The sequence below is a fragment of the Phocoena phocoena genome, chromosome 1 (genome assembly GCF_963924675.1).
Source record: "Phocoena phocoena chromosome 1, mPhoPho1.1, whole genome shotgun sequence".
NCBI classification, from domain to species: domain Eukaryota; kingdom Metazoa; phylum Chordata; class Mammalia; order Artiodactyla; family Phocoenidae; genus Phocoena; species Phocoena phocoena.
This window is the reverse complement of record NC_089219.1, coordinates 121,121,381-121,141,210: the sequence shown is the minus strand read 5'-3', so window position 1 is coordinate 121,141,210 and position 19,830 is coordinate 121,121,381. Positions and strand designations below refer to the sequence as shown.

Below are 19,830 nucleotides of genomic sequence, written 5' to 3'. Positions count from 1 at the left end.
AAGAAGCAGAGGTTCTGAGAGGCTAGGGGTCTTGCCTAAGCTTACATGGGAAGCTAATGGCAGAGTGGGTGTAGGACTGGGACCCTCTGACTTCCAGGCCACCAAACGATCCTCAGGGGTTCTGGGGAAGTCTATTTCCATAATTTTGGGTCATATAATGTGGTTTGGGTAGTAAGAGAATGGATTATTTTTGAGGCAATTTGTGGTCAGCACTTGACATTCCTGTGGGTGTATTCATCCAACCAGCCCAGAGCCTTGGAGTCAGGGGTAAGCTCAGGAGGCAGCCAGCCTGGGTCTACATGCTGGCTTCACCACTTTCTAGCTCTGTGACCTCAGGCAGGTTACCTAACTTCTCTGTGGTTCATAGCATTTCAGAGGGTTCTTGTGGGGGTTAATTATGAAAAGTGTTAAAAGCATAATTCTGACACAGAGAACGGGCTCCATACATTTTGGCTGTTTTAATACATCACAAAAATGTATGTTGGAAAATGGAAAATCCTATTTTAGGTCCCACTGGCCCCTCAATGTACCCTGATGTACTGAGTAGCAGTAGCTCAAAATGCGCCATAGAAGATTTGCTTCAACAACAGATACATGACTCCTCATTGATGACAGTAAGATTTATGTCACAAAAAGGAGAACTGAATAGCAAAGGATCACTCAGTGAATTGCAAAATTGGAATTAGAATCTAATTCCCTGAAGCCAAGGTTATCTTCTTTGGAGCGTGAAGGTTATTTTTCCTTGAGTGCTACAAAGCTGTAGAAGAAATCAATTGAGGGCCACAAGAGGAACTTGGTTTGCTTTCCCCCATCTTTTCAAATCAAGACAAATAGATGCCCATTAACCTACCTTTAAAAAAAATTAATACAAGAAGCATTCAACTTTAACCAGCAAATCCAACGGATGATAAAAACACATATGAGAGTTTCTGTATGTTGTCAGTGAATGAAGGCTAACAGAATGGACAGAAAGAAAGGATGAGGGGAAAAGAGAAATAGGGAGAGGGAGGAAGAGGCCAAGGGCAGGGATAGAGAGAGGACCAGAGCAGAGCCCGAGAGTGTAAAGAGAGGCCAAGGGGAGGGGAAATGCTACTTTTCAAAAAACTTTAAAATAATTGTTTTGTTTAATCTTCATAAAACAATCTCAGGTAAGTACTATAATCCCCACTGTACATATAAGGAAACTGAGGCTTTGTAAGCTGAGTACCATGTCCGACGTTACTCTCTAGGAAGCGGTCAGGCCCATTTTGAAAAAGATTTATTTGACTCCAAGGTACATGATTTTTGCTCTTCTCGTATTTTGTCCTCTCTGTTCTTTTTCTCGTCCATTTCTTCTTTTTCTTACTCTCCTGCTTTAATCTCTCTTTCCTTTCTTCCTTTACTCCTTCCTTCCTACCCTCCCTCCCTCTCAACCCCTGAATATCATTCTCATCTTGAGGTTTCTTGGTGTGTCTCTATTAGAGACAGTGACGTATCAGCCATATTTGTGCTGTCAGACCCTTCTCTGACCTACTTTGAGAGATCAATAATATCACTTGCGTGACAAACTAGATGTCCAGCATCCAGTCCCAGTTCATTCCGCAGCCTTGTGGCTCAGAGAGTAGGAGGTGCCTTGGAAAGTGGACAAAGGGGAGGAAAGGAGAGAAGATGAGACGTAGAAGTTGCTCATGGAATAGCTGTCACTGAGGTCCCTCTTGGCCAGTGCTTAGAGTATAATTTTCTCGATTCTGGGGATTTAGAAAATGTGTGCCAATATTGAATTCTCCTTATTGCTACTGGGAATAAGAAGATGGAAACTGAAGCTTTCGAGAGGTTGGAAACTAACCCCATAGAGACTGTTCTCCCAGTGAAGAGCACAGAATTGGGAAAGGGGTCTGCCTGAAATTCTAATGTACAGACCCAGAGGGTTCTTTGATGAAAACCTTAAACTTGGGGGATCTGAGAAAATTCTAGCCTCCACCTTTGCCTGTGTACCCTTCCCCACCCCCGACATCGGCTGCTGATTCTGAAATGTCATCTAGGTGACATTATTCCACCCTTTCGCTTACTAAATACCCACATGGCTCCCTGAAGATCTTCCCTGACAAGTCAGATCAGGTGATGCTGTGTTCAGGCCGGTGCACTAGGGGCAGACCTAATGGGACGTGAATGCCAAGAATGATGCACGGGATCTGACAGAGGGAAGTTTTAGAGTAATGCGCTTGTTACTTAACTATTGCATGCTCCCGGTTTATTAGAGGTAGCAGGTGGAGGAAGGATAGGGGAGACAGCATGCAAGGAGACAGTGGTTCATTAAAAGAAAGGGCAGAATTGGAGGTTATTAAAGCTTAAAAGGCACATTTAGAGTGGTCACCATAATGAACTGGAAAGACTATGGACTGAAAAAACCCATAGTTTGGCACAGGCATAAGAAAACAGCTCAGCTCTGCTTTCTTGGTTTCATCTGTTAACATGGCAGCATCTCTGATTCATTGCCACCATGATGCCCATTTTACAGAGGAGGAAAATGAGGCTTAGGGATGTAATTAACCTTCCCACAGTTGTCCTGGGCATATGGTAACGTCTGCACGTCCTTGTCCCTGCCAGCTGTGCAAGAAGAAAGGCAGAGAAGCCGGGAGCGGGCTGAGAGTGAGGCAGAATGTGCCAGTAGTGGCCATGAAGATATGCCCGTGGAGAGGATTCTGGAGGCTGAACTTGCTGTTGAACCAAAGACAGAATCCTACGGTGACATGAACATGGAGAATTCGGTAGGTGGTCTTAGATCTCCATCCATCTCCCATTTCTTGGAGGGGGCTGGAGATGGGGAAGGAGTATGTTTGAGTCCTAGAACCTGTCCGTTCAGAGTACTTTGTTCCTTTTTTAGACAAATGACCCTGTCACCAACATATGCCATGCTGCTGACAAGCAGCTCTTTACTCTCGTTGAATGGGCCAAGCGTATTCCCCACTTCTCTGACCTCACCTTGGAGGACCAGGTCATTCTGCTCCGGGCAGGTAAGGGATACCAGGGCTCCTTTCTTCTTGGGTTGCCATTTTGAAATTACCCTTGGGATCCTAAAACAAGTGACCTGATGGAGCTGTAACCCATCCAAGCTGTGCACCTTGCCGAGACAGGATAACACTATCCGAGGTTGTTCTTTTTTATATTATTGGTAAGCTCTGAAATTTGGATGGCCCTCCCCCAAAACTTTCATTTTCAAATGAAACACTGTTAATGGAGGAGTAAGACTCTTTTTCTTTTTTTTAATCTTTAAATTTTCTCTTTTATACTTAATGAAATTTTTATTAGTTTCTACATGCATTTTATTATCAGAGAAAAATAACTTTTAAACACACACATAATTTAAAAAACAAGGCAGGTTTACAAGAAGGTGAGAATTTTCTATTTAATGAGATTTTTCTGTCCATTGGTTCTCTTAAACTGCTTCCTAGAATCCTTTTAGTGACCAAGAAAGGCTCTTTTTCCATGCAAATTTTATTCAGCCTTTATAATTTGCATTTAATTTTCAAAGACAGTTAAGCAATTGTTATTCAAGACGATCTGAAGCTGTGCCTCATTACTATTATGAAATTGGAAAATAGAGATATTCCCATTTCACAGGTGAAATAGGGGAAGCCAAAGATTTTTGCTCAGGCTTTTACTAGAAAGATTCCAGGGTCCCTTCCTATTTTAAGATTCTACATGCTATCATCTCTCTAGCCTCCCATTTCTGGGACACTGCAGTTGACATATGCCAAATCTCCTCTTTGTCATGGAGCCAGCAGGGACATTTCATGAAGATTCGCTGAGCCTGGGGAGCCAGTCCGCTTATTTCATCCCTATTAGATAATGAGCGATCCCTGAGTGTCATGGAAAGCTACATGCCGTGCTGGGTGCTACTAAACAACGCCTAAGAAGTAAAACCAGCTTGTCAGGTCCTGGGGGCAGACACTGCAGGGTATACTCGCTTTATCTACCATGGCAGCTAACACAGTGACCGTTACCCGTTAAGTGTTCAATCCATATTTGTTGATGGACTGGAGGGAAAAAAAGAGTCCTTGCCCTCAAGCTGCCATTCTGGGCTGCATTGGGGAGACTGTGGGGGAGGAGCAGACCCACGAGTCAGGGGACCCCAGTCTCACCCTTTGTTCCCTCACTAATTAGTGGTGTCGTCTGGAACTAGTTTTTGACCTCCCTGGATTTCTGGTTCTGCTTTTATTCCAAAGGATAATAATACATGCCTTGGGTGATTATCAATGAAGCAAGAGTGTGGTCAGGTTTCCCTCAAGGCCTCCTTCTTATTCTTGCAGGGTGGAATGAGTTGCTGATCGCCTCCTTTTCCCACCGCTCGGTTTCTGTGCAGGATGGCATCCTTCTGGCCACGGGTTTACACGTCCACCGGAGCAGTGCCCACAGTGCTGGGGTTGGCTCCATCTTTGACAGGTGGCTCTATTCTGCTTCCGGCGCTTGTATGTGTGTGTGTACACATGTGTGCATGTGTGTGTGTGTACCTGTGGGTAGTGCTGGGATGTAGGATGGACAGCCCAATCAGCTGTACTGGCTGGAAGCAGAGACCATTCAGCACATGAAAACATAAACCTGGGGAATGAGAAAGGGATTAAAAGAAACGGTTATCCAAGGAGATGGGGTCAGTCAGAGGCCAACAGAGTTGCTGGCAGATGAAAGACCCTATTATCCCTAAAGGTTTCCAGGGAAGAGACTGTATTGTTGACATTACCTAGTAAGGTGGGAGTAGGGAGTTTGAACTTCTTATCCAAGGGGGCCTGGATGGGAATTAGGGTTTAGGATCTGACTTTAGGAATCTGGGAAAGATGAGCTGAGGTTTTTGCGGGTCTCTGCACCAGGTTCTCTGGGGGAATCCTGCTATAAGAGCAACAGCCTCAGTCTGGGGTTCTGTGCCTTAAATGGTTCTAAAGGAAAATTAAGCCAGGTGATTTAAAGAGATGAGAGATGAACGGGCAGGTGAAAGGACGGAGAACTGGGAAAGGAAGAGTAAGATTGAAAATAGTCTCTCTGTCCAATGACAGGGCCCTGTGGTCCCTTCCGATCCCCACCGTAAATGGTCTTCCAGGGCCATGCGCATGTCCGTCTAAGATGTCCCTACTCCTTCCCTGCTTTTTCCCACAACATGTTCCACATGGAGACTATCACGGTCTTCCGTTGACTCAGCCCTCTTGATGGTGTCTAGAAATTTCTGCCCTGTCACGGAACGCCGTCCTTTGCAGTGTTCTTCCAGACATGCGATGCCCTCACCCTGCTTTGCCCGTTGCATTTCTGCCAATTCCCAAATCCTCTAGGCTGCCTTTCCAGCTCCCTCTCTGTGTTCACTGCCTCATCCTCGGTGTTCCCTGGGACTTTGATCGTGCCAGTTATTGGCTTTGTGTTTCTGCTACGTATTGCTTCTGTGTCTGTTTCTTTAATTAAACTGTGAGCTCTTTGAGATCAGGGACTGTATCTTATTCATCTCTGTGCCCCTAGTACCTGGCACATCTACTGGAAAATGGGGTGGGTACACAATAAATATTGGTTGCATTCATTTTATCAGCCCTTGGCCTGGTATTCATGATTTTCTCATCACCTGCCATTGTTTCCTGTGAACAGAGTTCTGACTGAGCTCGTCTCCAAAATGAAAGACATGCAGATGGATAAGTCGGAGCTGGGGTGCCTACGAGCCATCGTGCTATTTAACCCAGGTGAGTGCGTCGTGCTTAGCTCTCCTCCATGGTCGGCCCCCAGTGCTCTGATGTTCTCTAGTCTTCTAGCTCAGCAGAGACAGATAAGGGAGGGCCAGGAGACCTATCCTGGGGAGGACAAGGAGTCAACTCTTCATGGCCTCTGCTTCTCGAGCCATCTTGAAAAGGGTCTCAAATGGGCGTGGAGTGTGCATGTTTGGGGGCAAGTGGGGAGGACGAGAGATGCCAGAGGGCTAGGGTAGTAGCAAAGAAGGCGGTAAAATGTGGTCGGGTTCTACATATATTTTTAGACAGAGCCAATGGGATTTGCTGATAGGGTGTGAAAGAAAGAGAGGTATTAAATATAATTCTTAGAATTTTTCATTTTGTTTTCTGGAACACTCGGAAAAACAGAGATTTCATTTACTGAAATGGCGGTTCAAAGGGTGGGTGGCTAGGAATCAGGACTTTGGACATGAGAATCTGAGATGGATAGTAAACGTCCAAGAGTGGCTCTCCCGGAAGCAATTGTTTGTGTGAGTCTGGAGTTCAGAGAAGAGGCAGGACCAGAGATGTACATTTGAGAGCTATCAGCCTAGACCTGGCATGCAAGGCTCTGAGACCGAGAGTAAATTAGAGGCATTGCAGAGCAGAGGGCTGAGGGCTAAGCCCTGGGGCACGGTGATATTTAGAGGTTGCAGAGAAAAGGAAGAGCCAGCAAAGAAGCCTGAGAGGGGGCAGTGAGTGAGACAGGGAAGAACCAAAGAGTAGTGTCCTGGGGGGCCCAGGGAGGAAAAGCATTTCAAGAAGGAGGAAGTGATCAGCTTCATCAGATGCTGCTGTGGGTCAAGAAAGATGAGTATTCAGAATTACATAGTAATTGACACACATGCTTCATCTCCTGAACTAGGTGGTCTGTTAATTGATGCAGGATGTGGGTCTGTCCGGTTTTTGTACCCCATCTCTTTACTCAGTCCATGCTTAGCACGTAGTAAGCACTCAATAAATGTGTGAAGGTAGTATTTCTAGAATGGCCCGGATAAAAGAAAACTCTCCTCCTTGGAGTCAGCCGTGCGTACCTTTGCTCCAAGAGTTTATTGGGTAGATTGGGCACAGGAAGGAGGTGTGAGGGCACAAAGGCCTGGCTTTGTGTATTTCACAATGTCCCCCATCCTCTGTAGAAGGGTGTCCCGCAGAGGTGTGTAAGGAGAGGTTGAATCAGCTGTCTTTTTCAGATGCCAAGGGTCTGTCCAACCCCTCTGAAGTGGAGACTCTGCGAGAGAAGGTTTATGCCACCCTCGAGGCCTACACCAAGCAGAAGTACCCGGAACAACCAGGCAGGTGAGGGAGTCCTGGAAGAATGGTAACAACTGCAGCAACTCTTCTGATCTGCCATTAATGAATGGCGACATGCAGCAGGCACTGTCTAGATTTTTTCACAACCGTCTCAAAGCTACTCAGACACTGGCTCCATGAAACCGGAGGTCTCGTCCGTCTTGTTCACCCACTGTTCACCACTTTGGCATCAGAGCCTAACAATTAGTATTCATATTTAAATGTTGAATGAACACCCCAGTGAACGAACGATGGTGGGAATCCTTAGCTCCAATTTCTAAAGAGGCCCCAAGGCTCAGAAAGGAACATTGCCCAGGGTCACAGAGCTGGTGCATGGTGGGGCAGGCTGTGAACCCAAGTTTTTCTGATTTCGAAGAGCTTGTGCTTTTCAGTGTGACTGCATTGCTTTCTGCTTTGCCCTCATAGAAGCCCCCCTGCAGTAAAAGGTACAGGATTTGGTAGCCAGGAGAGGTGACCGCTGGCCCCGAGGGTGCCATCTGTAGCCTCTGGCGAGGTCCTGGGTCTGGGCCTCTTGTCTGAAAAGGAAGACATCGGTCAGAGGATCTCTGAGGCCATCTACCAGTATTCCTGAGTGGTTAAAAAAATCCTTTTCCCAAATGTTTCCCCCAAGTACAGCTGAATAAAAGTTTTCCTCCTCCACTAACTCTAGTTAAAAAGAGAGAATACGATCCTCAAACCTCACAGAAAATGGAAAATGAAACTTGAAAAAAACTTCTTTAAAGGCATGAGTTTGTTTTTACGATTAATTACCTATGCTCCCAGTTCTCACTGATGACTTTTATTCCTCTGTGGAGTCTAATTTCCATTAGCCCATTTTTCCTGGATCATAAGCCACTATCTCTCAGTTGTCCAGAAGAGGCTGAGCTCATTTTTTATCACAGGCAATGAATGCATCTGTGTGAGTGGGGTCCAGCCAGTTGATACAATAAATGTGCAGGCCTTGTGTGTTATGGAGACTAAGCTGTGACAACAGACTTCCCAAATGTCAATAGTTGAACACAAGTTTATTTCTTCCTCACAAATCAGTCCTGGATGGGTAATCAGTCTAGTGCGGTGACTTTCTTCCACACCTTCGCTCAGGGACCCAGGCTCCTTCCTTCCTGGGGTTCCACCATGTCGCCGAGTCTCATTGTGTTGTTTTTTTTTTTTTGCGGTACGCGGACCTCTCACTGCTGTGGCCTCTCCCGCTGCGGAGCACAGGCTCTGGACGCGCAGGCTCAGCGGCCATGGCTCACGGGCCCAGCCGCTCCGTGGCATGTGGGATCTTCCCAGACTGGGGCACGAACCCCTGCATTGGCAGGCGGACTCTCAACCACTGTGCCACCAGGGAAGCCCTCTCATTGTGTTTTGTATGCTGATGGTGGAAGGGAAAGAGGAGAGGGAGCACAGAGGTGAGGCTGTATGGGCAACACATTGATCTGGAAAGGGTACCCCCTCCCTTTACTCACTTCCATTGGCTAAAACTTGGTCACATGGACCAGCTAGCCAAGAAGGAGACTGGAGAATGTGTGCAGCTGGATGCCAAGGAAGAAGGGAAGAATGGATTTTGATAGGCACCTGGCAGTCTCTCCTACATCTGAAGTGGGTGAGGTTGAAAGAGCCCTACCCAACCAGCAGGGCCTGGCTGCCAGCATCAGCTCAGCTTCTGGCCAGTGAGAGCTGACTGAAAGCCCTGTGCTGGATGACATCCACTGAATCTCCCAGCTGTAAGGCAGCATTACTCATGTTTGTGTGTGTGTCTGTGTGCACATATCGTGTACAGGGCATTAGGACTAGGAAGGCTCGTATTCATCCTTTTCCTGGACTTGGCTCTAGGTAGTGCTGTTTACCTCTTTAAAAAGCAAAACTCCTAAGGCTTCCCTGGTGGCGCAGTGGTTGAGAGTCTGCCTGCCGATGCAGGGGACACGGGTTCGTGCCCCGGTCCGGGAAGATCCCACATGCCACGGAGCGGCTGGGCCCGTGAGCCATGGCCACTGAACCTGCGCATCCGGAGCCTGCGTGTCTGGAGCCTGTGCTCCACAACGGAAGAGGCCACAACAGTGAGAGGCCCGCGTACCGCAAAAAAAAAAAAACCAGAACTTTTTTCTATCTTATTATAAAAGCCAAGCATGCTTTGGTAGGAAATAAGGAAAGTGTTTTTAAATAAATAGGGTAATATAAACTGATTGTAAATTTGGGAGGTATATTTCTTTCTAGCAGCTTTGTGTATCAATGTATGTATACATAGAAATGTATATTTACAGATCTGAAATCATATGGTTTGGCGTATTATTTTGCTCCATTAGCTATTTTAGGCATTTTATCAGATATTGAAAAGTACAAAATTCTTATTTTCAATGAGTTTGTAATATTTCACAGGATGGGTGTATCCTAATGTATCTAGTCATCGTTCTGTGGTTGACATTTAGATTGTTTCTAATGAATAACACTTTAAAAACTTTGGAACTTGCCTGTTTTCCCAGGAAGGGGACAGCCAGGGGCCTGGGCGGCCCCCACGCACTAGGCAGAGATGCCAACACTTGTTGCCTGGCCCAGGGCAGGGCCTGGGAGTTCAGGGAGGGAGTGCAGGGACTGGGTCCCTGCATGTCCCTTGGGTGCATCCAGTACAGCCCGGACAGTGGGTGACCACCCTGATGCTGAGCAGGTCCATCAGGGATGTCACTTGGCTCAACCAGGTGGGCAAGTGTGCCGAAGGCTGGTCACCTCTGGTTTGCAGAAAGTGGTTGAAGTGGTCCCTGGTGGCACACAAGCCCTGTCAAGGCCATTTTCTTGGTGGTGGAGGGCTGCCACTCCGTGGAGACTTTTCAGAAGTACACCTCACAGGGGCGAGTTCTGCTTCCTCTAGCCAGAAGCAGACATCAAAACTCAGGAGGGGGCAGAGTTTGCAGGAACCTTCTTTCTCTCACACAGCAGGTGCCTTCAAAGGCTGTGAGTCCCCGTTGTTGCCAAACATGTGAGCGAGGAATGTGACCCTGTGGCTATGGCTATTAGGGGGTGTGTTTATTTCTGCATCCTGATCTTAGCTCCCAAACCGGGGACAGACAGCAAAGACAGCAGTTTTATGGTTAACATTTTAAAAAAAATTATTTTATTGAAGTATAGTTGATTTACAATGTGTCAATTTCTGCTGTGAAGAACAGTGATTGTTTTATATATATATATACATTCTTTTTCATATTCTTTTTATTATAGTTTATCACAGGGTGTTGAATATAGTTTCCTGTGCTATACAGTAGGCCCTTGTTGTTTATCCATACTATATATAATAGTTTGTGTCTAGAATGGTTAGCATTTTACACATTGTAAAACTTTGGCATTTTTAGAGTAAAAAAATACATTTTCAGAGCTAATCAGCCTAACTTCACACTTTATAAAGAAGCCGTTTTCTTTGCCTAATTACAGAAACCTCTTTCGTGGCAGAGCCTTGACCAGGAGCTCAGCCTCCTTGTTCTTATCTAACGATGATACCATTCAGATGCACTCAAAGTCTTCCTTTTTTTTTTTTTGCCACATCGAGAGGCCTGTGGGATCTTAGTTCCCTGACCAGGGATCAAACCTGTGCTCCCTGCAGTGGAAATGCACAACCCTAACCACTGGACCGCCAGGGAAGTCCCACTCAGGCTTTCTAATCAAATGTTTTGAAGGTGTGTGTTGGCCTTGGTATAGACCTTTAATTTTTCCATGTAGGGAGGTAATTCTTACCTTTTTAGATGGTGCCACTCTGTTCTTCTTATATTGCCACATTTCCTTAAAACTTCTTTCGGCATGCATATAGACCTATACTCATTTTCGAGGAGTATTAAAACTCCAATTTGAAAACTTCTCGTGAAATAATGTGACGTCCAGGGAAGATCCGGCCCAACTGGAAGTTGCTGATTTAAGGCCACCGTGACTAACAAGATTTCGATTCCTGTACTTTTTATTGGAAATTGTGAGTAGAGTTATTTGATTTCCAGTCGTTATCAGTAATAACGTTAAAAATAAACCACTGGCAAAAAGAATTTTGGAAGATGAAGAAGGACCACAGAAGCATGTTGGAAATGTGGCAGACTGAGGAGCCTGAAAAGGACCCTGTATGTGTGAGGCTAATTCCTTCACACACTAGTCTCTTTCCCTATGGTGAGCCTTACAACTAAGGTCCTTAATTATAGAAGAGTGTGTGTGTGTGTGTGTGTGCGTGTGTGTTGTGTGTGTGGGTGTACCAGTGTGTGAGGGCAGGTGAGAATGGAGGAGAATGTGTGTGTATACTTTTACACATGTGAATATGTGCAAGTTCATGTGTGTGAGGGTGTCTAAGAGTGCAAGTGAATGTGTGTGCACATGTGTGTGTATGTGTAAGAGTGGTGAGGGGGGGTGTGTGCACATGTGTGGGAGGCATATGTGAGTGTGTGTGTATGCATGGGTGTGTGTATTATCTCTCCAGACGGTGGGCCCCTCAGGGGTGAAGGCTACTGTTTTCTGTCTCTCTCTCTTCCTAACTGAAAGGTAAGCACATCCATGTTGCTGCAAATGGCATTATTTCATTATTTTTTATGGTTGACTAATATTCTAGTATGTGTGTGTGTGTGTGTGTGTGTGTGTGTGTATACACACCCCTCCCACATCTTTTTTTTTTTCTTTTTTTTTTTGCGGTACGCGGACCTCTCACTGTTGTGGCCTCTCCCGTTGCGGAGCACAGGCTCCAGACACGCAGGCTCTGGACGCGCAGGCTCAGCGGCCATGGCTCATGGGCCCAGCCGCTCTGCGGCATGTGGGATCTTCCCGGACCGGGGCACGAACCTGTGTCCCCTGCGTCGGCAGGCAGACTCTCAACCACTGCACCACCAGGGAAGCCCCCCAACATCTTTTTTATCCATTCGTCTGCTGATGGACATTTAGGTTGCTTCCATGACCTGGCTATTGTAAACAGTGCTGCAGTGAACATTGGGGTGCATGAATCTTTTTGAATTAGAATTTTCTCCGGATATATGCCCTGGAGTGGGATTGCTGGATTGTATGGTAGCTCTATTTTTAGTTTTTTAAGGAACCTGCATACTATTCTCCGTAGTGGCTAGAGATTATCGTATTAAGTGAAGTAAATCAGACAGAAAAATATATGACACTGATTATATGTGGAATCTAAAAAACTGATATAAATGAACTTATTTACAAAACAGAAATAGACTCACAGACATAGAAAAGAAATTATGGTTACCAAAGGTAAAAGGGGGTGGAGGGATAAATTAGGAGTTTGGGATTCAAATATACACACTACTATATATAAAATAGACAACAAACAAGGACCACTATATAGCACAGGGAACTATATTCAATATCTTTTAATAACCTATAATGGAAAAGGATCTAAAAAAGAATATATATATAACGGAGTCACTTTGCTGTACACCTGAAACTAACACAACATTGTAAATCAACTATATTTCAATAAAAATTTTCAAAAAATTTAAAAAAGAAAGTCACACTTAGGCAAAAAAATAAAAAAAAAAACCCAAAATAAAAGTAAGCACAGAGTATGAATCTGATGTACAAAGTGGTTATAAACGGATAACAGAAATGTGGTACCTGAGGCACATTGAGGTCACATTGCTTAAAGTAAGTGTGGTATGAGGAAAAGCATTGTCCGGTGAGGAGATGAGAACTGCTGGTCCTGAGAGCGGGGGGCTCTTCCTGGATCCCAGAACTTATCTCACTGCCTGGTATGTGGTTTGTACACAAACACATTCAGCCAGTGGCGAGAGCCCCTGTGGATTCTGCACATCCTCCATGCTGTGCTGTTCTAAATGCTTTGGCAAATCTTCCCAGGAATCCCCAGGCACAGAGAATGTAAGGAACACCAGCTGGTTAGGGTTGGAGATGTGAGTCAGCATGAGCAGGGTAGCTCTTCCTCTTGTCCACCACGAATGGGGGTGCTGAGGGCAACTCTGGGATGTGGCCACAGAATTCAAGAGATTCTCAAGAGGTCACAGGATCCAACTTCCACATTTAAGAAGCAAAACAAGACCTCTAGCCTATTTCTGAAGCTCTCCAGAATTAGAGATTCTCCAACTGCCTTAGCCTCCCCAACCAGGCTCTTTCTTCTAATCACAGATTGGTCAAGAAGACCAAATGAGCTGCCTCATGCCAGCAGCTGCCCTGTGCACGCTGGTTCCCCAGTTCTTAATGTCTCCTTGCTTTCCACAGGTTTGCCAAGCTGTTGCTGCGCCTCCCAGCCTTGCGCTCCATCGGCTTGAAATGCCTGGAGCACCTCTTCTTCTTCAAGCTCATCGGGGACACACCCATTGACACCTTCCTAATGGAGATGTTGGAGACCCCACTGCAGATCACCTGAGCCTCACCAGCCACAGCTCTTACACAGGACTAGTCAGGGCAGGTGTGTGTGGACCACCCCCCTGCAAACGTTCCTCCACCCCCCACCCCCAACCCTTCCTGTTACCCAAACGTGATGCTTATAATAAAGAAACCTTTCTACACATGCGACTTTTATAGGTGGAGTTTTGTATAGATGTTAATGGTAACCCTTCTTTGCTATTTAAGGGGCTGAGGATCTTTCTGGAAGTTCTTGGGAAAACTAACCAAGCCTCTGTACATATAATTAGTTTAAATTATTTTTTCACTTGCATTGGAAAGCCAATGACCAAATAATAAAGTAATATATGTGATATTGGCACTGCTTGGAGCATGGGGTGAATTATTGTTCAGCAGGGCAGTTAGATGTGGGAGGAAAGGTATGGGGGGTTAGGAATGGGGGATGGGGATGGGGTCCTGCAACGATAAATCCCACAGTTAGATACCCCATGTCTAAGCTGGGCACAGCTAGCTTTGCCCCAGGGTAGCCCCTGGAGAGATTGGGAAGAAACATTGTCTTTCAGAGTCAGCTTGGTTTTTTTTGTTTGTTTGTTTGGTTTTTGCTCTTTTCCTCCTAAGAATAGTGAGTACTAACAGGCTTGTCCTGACTGTGGGTAATGGAGTATAAGAGCAAGAGTAGATGCTCTTTTTTTTTTTAATTTTATATTGGAGCATAGTTGATTAACAATGTTGTGTTAGTTTCAGGTGTACAGCAAAGTGATTCAGTTATACATACACATGTATCTATTCTTCTTCAAATTCTTTTCCTATTTAGGTTAGAGAAGATGTGCTCTTGATGGGGGAAGACACGGGTCCTGGGAGTTGGTGGGAGGTGGTAATGGATTTTGGTAATGGTAAAGGAATGGATTTTCTGTCCTTAACTAGCAACAATAACAAAAGACCAGAGTGCACCAAATTTGTTTTCCATCATTATCTAACTATATGTAGCCTGTTCTTAACAACTTACTGACCAGAGACGTATTAATACGTCTTTTGTTACCCAAACGTTGTTGACCGGAGTGTTTCAATATTCACTTACATAACAAATTGCCGGCCACAGGCATTAGTTTCTGCAAAAATCCTCCAGTCAATAATGTGTTAAAAGGGGCAGAGAGGGCTTCCCTGGTGGTGCAGTGGTTGGGAGTCCGCCTGCCGATGCAGGGAACGCGGGTTCGTGCCCTGGTCCGGGAGGATCCCGCGTGCCGCGGAGTGGCTGGGCCCGTGAGCCATGGCCGCTAAGCCTGCGCGTCTGGAGCCTGTGCTCCGCAGCGGGAGAGGCCGCAACGGTGAGAGGCCCACGTACCGCAAAAAAAAAAAAAAAAAAAAAAATGGGGAAGAGAGAAATGCTCTTCCAGCTTCTAACCTATGATCACCTAGTGTCTTAGAGCCCTGATGTCTGCTGGACAGTGAGCTCCTTGAGGGTAGGAATGGTGTCTAAGTGACATCACAACCAGCCTATACAGCCCATCTTGTTCAAGTCACCTTCCTGCCATCTGCAGAAACAGGACTTAATGGATACACAATTCTATGCCCCTTAGGGTTGTAGAGTATACAACCTGAACAGCTGCACATGGCTTACCTTCTTCATACCACCAGAACCTGACCTGGGGTCTGGCATGCAGTAGGCACATAGTAAAAGTGTGTTGTTGAATTGGGTTCCACACAACTGGAAAGAATTCCCTAAAGGTTTTTGTGATGGCAGATGCGTCATTCCGCGGCAGCAAGTTGTCCTCTCAGAAAAACCCCAGGGCTAACTCTCCAGTCCAAATATATTCAACAGTGATCATGCAATTTTTGAGAAATAAAAATTGCATTATTCCTGGGAAAGAAAAGTTTAGGGATCCTTTAGACTTGGACATTAAGCAATGGAATTAAAATCAATTATGCTGTTTTTTTCCTTTTGTTTTTCATCTGCATTTATTTGTGAACCATGATGAAAATGATTGGGGTGGGAGGAGAAGAGAATTTAACGCTGGGCTCCCTGACCTCTTCTCTCTGCCAGCATAACTCACTGGACACCTTCAGCTGCCTTATAGGTAACATGAGGCTTCCATGGAAACCCATCATGCCCCAGGTGTGGTAACCCGAGTTCCATTCCAATATTTGATCCCTTCCTCACTGAACCCTAGCTCTTGCCTGGAGCAAAATTCAGGCTGATGAATGCCCAGCAGGGTGTCTGAACATAGATCATGTGGTGTCTCCTGGAATTGTTGCCACAGAACCCGCTGAGCTAGGCAGGAGTTGGGCAGGCATCTCTCCCCAGGCTGGTCCCATGACATTCGGGGCCCCTAAGGCCACCTCCTTCCTGACCTGGTCCCCCTCACATCCCAGGATGAGCAACTGAGTGAATGTTCAATATTCTTTAAGGCTCTGATCCACAGCAGCCATGAGAAGCTTCTAGAGCCTACACCCCTGAAGAGAGACTTTCCTCATTCAGCTCACGTCACCAACTAGAGGAGTCAGTTCGTGGAGAGAATAGATTGTCCCAACAATGCTGATTAATGTTCCCTGAGACTCACAGCCCCATACTCCCCAGGCTGACTTACACAGATAACGAAATCAGGGGAGTCAGTCTTGTGTTCCCAAGAGTTCTCATGGAGCTGGGACCCAAGGCTCCAGGGTGAAGAGTATGGATTCTGGACACAGCCAGCCAGAGCCTGGCTCCTGGATCCACCTGCTGGAGGTCTTGTGTTTGGGGGGAAGTTGTTTCACCTTTCTGGCTCTTCTTTCTTTCCCTTATTTGCAAACATCAGATAATAATACCCACCTCATAAGGATAAAAGGTAAAAAGATGCAGGAAGCCCAGTGTAAGAGCACGTATGTGCCTTGGCACAAGACATACTTGAGTTGGAGTCCTGACTTTGCCATTCGTCGTGGACATCAGTCTTGCCAAGCCTCAATGACCTGATCTGTAAACTGGGATAATTATACTCTTTGCCCTAGGATTCTTGCCAGGATGATATAGATAATGTGTGCAAAGCTTTTATCACAGTATCTGCCATAGAAGATGGGCAAAAGTATTAGTTAATTTTCTTCTGAAGTGTAGTTAAAACTTAATGTCTGGTTCTGAGATTACAGAACATTCTATTCCACATTCTGGTCAGTATCATCCAACGTATTGTGCAAAGAATCAAACCATTCTGGTTTCTAGTTTTGGTTTAACACCTGTATTCTAGTTTGTATCTTCATCAGCAAAATGGGACTAAGGTCCCACTTTCCTATCAGTGCTGACACTACACATCACATGGGAGAGCCTTGTGTGAGCTGCGAAGGCGACACAAGTGGAAGAGGTTTGGAAACTGCAGAGCCTATGTTCTGAGTTACACGTTGGAAACTAGTTTAGGATGTTGCCGTGGTTATAAACAAGGGCTCTGGAGTCAGCCCAGCGGCTTCCGTTAAAATCCCATCTCTGATCACTGAGTGACCTTCGGCACATGACTTAACCTCCTGGAACTTAGTCTTTGGAAACTTAGACTTTGTAAACTGGGAATAATAATATTACCTCCTCACGGGGCTTATTGAGAGACTCAAGTGAGGGGATCTATGAGACACACAGCAGCACATGATCAGCTCTCAATTAATTTCAGTTACAGTACCTATTATGACCAATCCAGATATTTTCTACAGGATTCCTGCTCTGAAAAGAAAGTCCTAGACCCCATGGAAAACCCCCTCTCCACGTCTCTTCTCCGCACACTTATTCTTCAGCCTGATGGCTCTCCATATTAGCCTCCTCCTCTGTGTTTACACTTCATCAGTGAAGCACAGTCCCCTACCTTCCTCGGATGGAGGCTGTGGAAACGAGTGAGATAATGTAATGTATGTAATGTTGTACATTATGAGGGATTGTTAAAAAGGTGTCACTTGCATAGCAAGCATTTCTTGGCCCTGGCCACTCCTGTTCATATCATTCAGTGAAACTAATCAAGTGATATTTGATGATAATCTTATGTTACTTCCTTGCTCAAAAACTTTCAATGCCTTCCTTTTTTCTGTTAGGCAGTAGTTCTCATCAGGAGGCAATTTTGCTACCTCCCCGCCCCCCAGGGGATGGGAGGTTTAGCAATGTCTGAAGAGATTGTCACAACGGGGGCGGGGGGGGGGGGGAGATCTATTGGGTAGATGCCAGGGATGCTGCTAAACATCTATGACACACGGGGCAGCCCCCTACAACAAAGAACTATCAGCCCCAAAATGTCAGTCGTGCTGACAGTGGGACTCTGCCCTCAAGCATCACTAATGGAACAGAAAACTGAATGGAATTTTCCTATTGTTTTACAATTTTGGCTCAAGCCCCAAGGTGAGGCCAGGAGGTCCCCTCAGAGTCTAAAGAGGAACTACTAGATGCTTCCACACAGGACTTATTAAGATAGATGAGCTGATGTATGCTATTTGTGGGAATGCAAATTGGTGCAGCCACTGTGGAAAACAGTATGGAGGTTCCTCAAAAATTTAAAGATAGAACTACCATATGACCCAGCAATTCCACTCCTGGGTATATATCCGTAAAAAACAAAAACACTAATTTGAAAATATTTATGCACCCCAGTGTTCATGGCAGCATTATTTACAACAGCCAAGGTATGGAAGCAACCCGAGTGTCCATCAACAGATGAATGGTTAAAGAAGGTGTGGTATATATATAATGGAATACTACTGGCCACAAAAAGGAATGAAATTTTGCATATGAAGCAACATGGATGGACTTGGAGGGCATCATACTAAGTGAAATAAGTCAGACAGAAAAAGACAAATACTGTATGAAATCACTTACATGTGGAATCTAAAATAAAACAAACTAGTGGATGTAACAAAAAAGGAGCAGACTCACAGATATAGGGAACAAACTAGTGGCTACCAGTGACTGTGGCAGGGAGCGGGGCAATACAGGGATAAGGGATTAAGAGACGCAAACTATTGGGTATAAAATAAGCTACAAATATTAATTATACAGCACAGGGAATAGAGCCAATATATTATAATAGCTATAAATGGAGTATAACCTTTAAAATTTGTGAAACACTATATTGTACACATGTAACTTACATAATATTGTACAGCAACTATACTTTAATAAAAGAAAAAAAAATGTTGAGCTGATTCTGTGACTTTTACCCTATACTTCTTGAGCCAATATTCATAGAGGATTGAAATTTAAGAATAAGGGGTACTCGGGGGCAATGCTGTGGCTTTACCCCACCCCTTCAGGGTGCCCAGGAGAGGGAAGGGACCCCCATATCCAAGCCAAGTGAGGAGGACAGAAAAGAACCCCTTCACTGAGACTGGATGCAGGTACCTACGAGAAGGGGAGGCTGGTCCCTCGCTCCTGGCTGGATGCTTGCTGAGTGGCAGAAACACAGAGCCACCTTGATGGGGGTGAGAGAGTGCTTGGAGAGGAGATACCTGTGAATATACAGACTGATGCCTTCTTCTTGACTAGAGCACTCTGAAGACAGGAGTCCATCTGGAGGATGATGGTGGGGTAGAGAGAGAGGGCGGCAGTGCATGCCTTACCCCCCGGACTTGGTATGGTCAGGATGAGTTATTTTCTTTCAGTCAAGTGAATATCCTGGAAGAAAGTCATGCTTAGAATACCCTAAAGGTACCAAGTTCAAGGGAGTGGCCAGTCAATTTCAAGGGACCCCCTTAGTAAGAGGCCACTGGTTGAACTCCTGTGGGCAGTGACTAGGGGTCAAACAGAGATTGACATCGTCTCAAACTGGAGGTCAAGCTGAGCATGCATTGGCCATACCTGGTTACTGGGCAGAGTAACATCCCAGTGGGGGCTCTTGAAGAACTCACATATGCCCCTAACAAGAGACATCTGGCGGGGACTTGCTACACGAAGGCACTGATTGTACTCCATCCTTAAGAACTTTCTTAAGAACTTGCCCTGTCTTCCCATCCTTCCTCCAGGGCCCCGATTCACTGGTGGAGAGAGGGAAGGAAGACCCAGGAGAGGAAGGAGGGAGAAAGGTGGAGGAAGAGTGAAGGAATAGTCCTCACCTTGCTCCCAGAGCAGGTCCCTGGGCCAGCGGCCGGGCCAATGGGAAGGGACTTTGAATTCAGTGTAAGCATTGCCTGAGGCACCATCAATGGGCAAAGAAAGGAGATACCACAGGGCAGTTTGGAGGCTGTGGCTGGAAGAAAGAAAGCCCTTTCCTGTCTATATGCCACTGACGTTAGAGGCTTCACAGTACCACTGCACTGGTCAAAACTGGGGCCAGGTCTGCACAACCTTGACTCTGCCTTCTTTGGTTGCCTTGGCAATGCCATGCCCACTTTCCCCTCGGAGTCAGCCCAGATGGCCCATCTGAGCCCTTCGGCCGAGTGCATCAGCTGTAATGATTTCATTTCGCTTCTGAGATGAGCCCAGGCTTTCTAGCAGGACAATCAAGGCTCCCCAAGGCTAGGTCCCAAGGCAAAACTTGCCAGCTTTCTCTTTCTTACACATCGC

At 45.7% G+C, this 19,830-nt stretch overlaps 1 protein-coding gene across 2 annotated transcripts in view; it reads left to right on the top strand.

Moving 5' to 3' along the window:
• Nucleotides 1-13,695, top strand: part of RXRG (retinoid X receptor gamma) — a 44,846-nt gene extending 31,151 nt beyond the window's left edge. For both annotated transcript variants that reach the window (XM_065893642.1, XM_065893652.1), the window contains 6 exons: nucleotides 2,587-2,747; nucleotides 2,864-2,993; nucleotides 4,290-4,422; nucleotides 5,602-5,693; nucleotides 6,908-7,013; nucleotides 13,209-13,695. In XM_065893642.1, coding sequence (XP_065749714.1) covers nucleotides 2,587-2,747; nucleotides 2,864-2,993; nucleotides 4,290-4,422; nucleotides 5,602-5,693; nucleotides 6,908-7,013; nucleotides 13,209-13,356 — 770 coding nt within the window. In that variant the 3' untranslated portion in view covers nucleotides 13,357-13,695. The remainder of the gene's footprint in view (nucleotides 1-2,586; nucleotides 2,748-2,863; nucleotides 2,994-4,289; nucleotides 4,423-5,601; nucleotides 5,694-6,907; nucleotides 7,014-13,208) is intronic.
• Nucleotides 13,696-19,830: the final 6,135 nt, after the last annotated feature.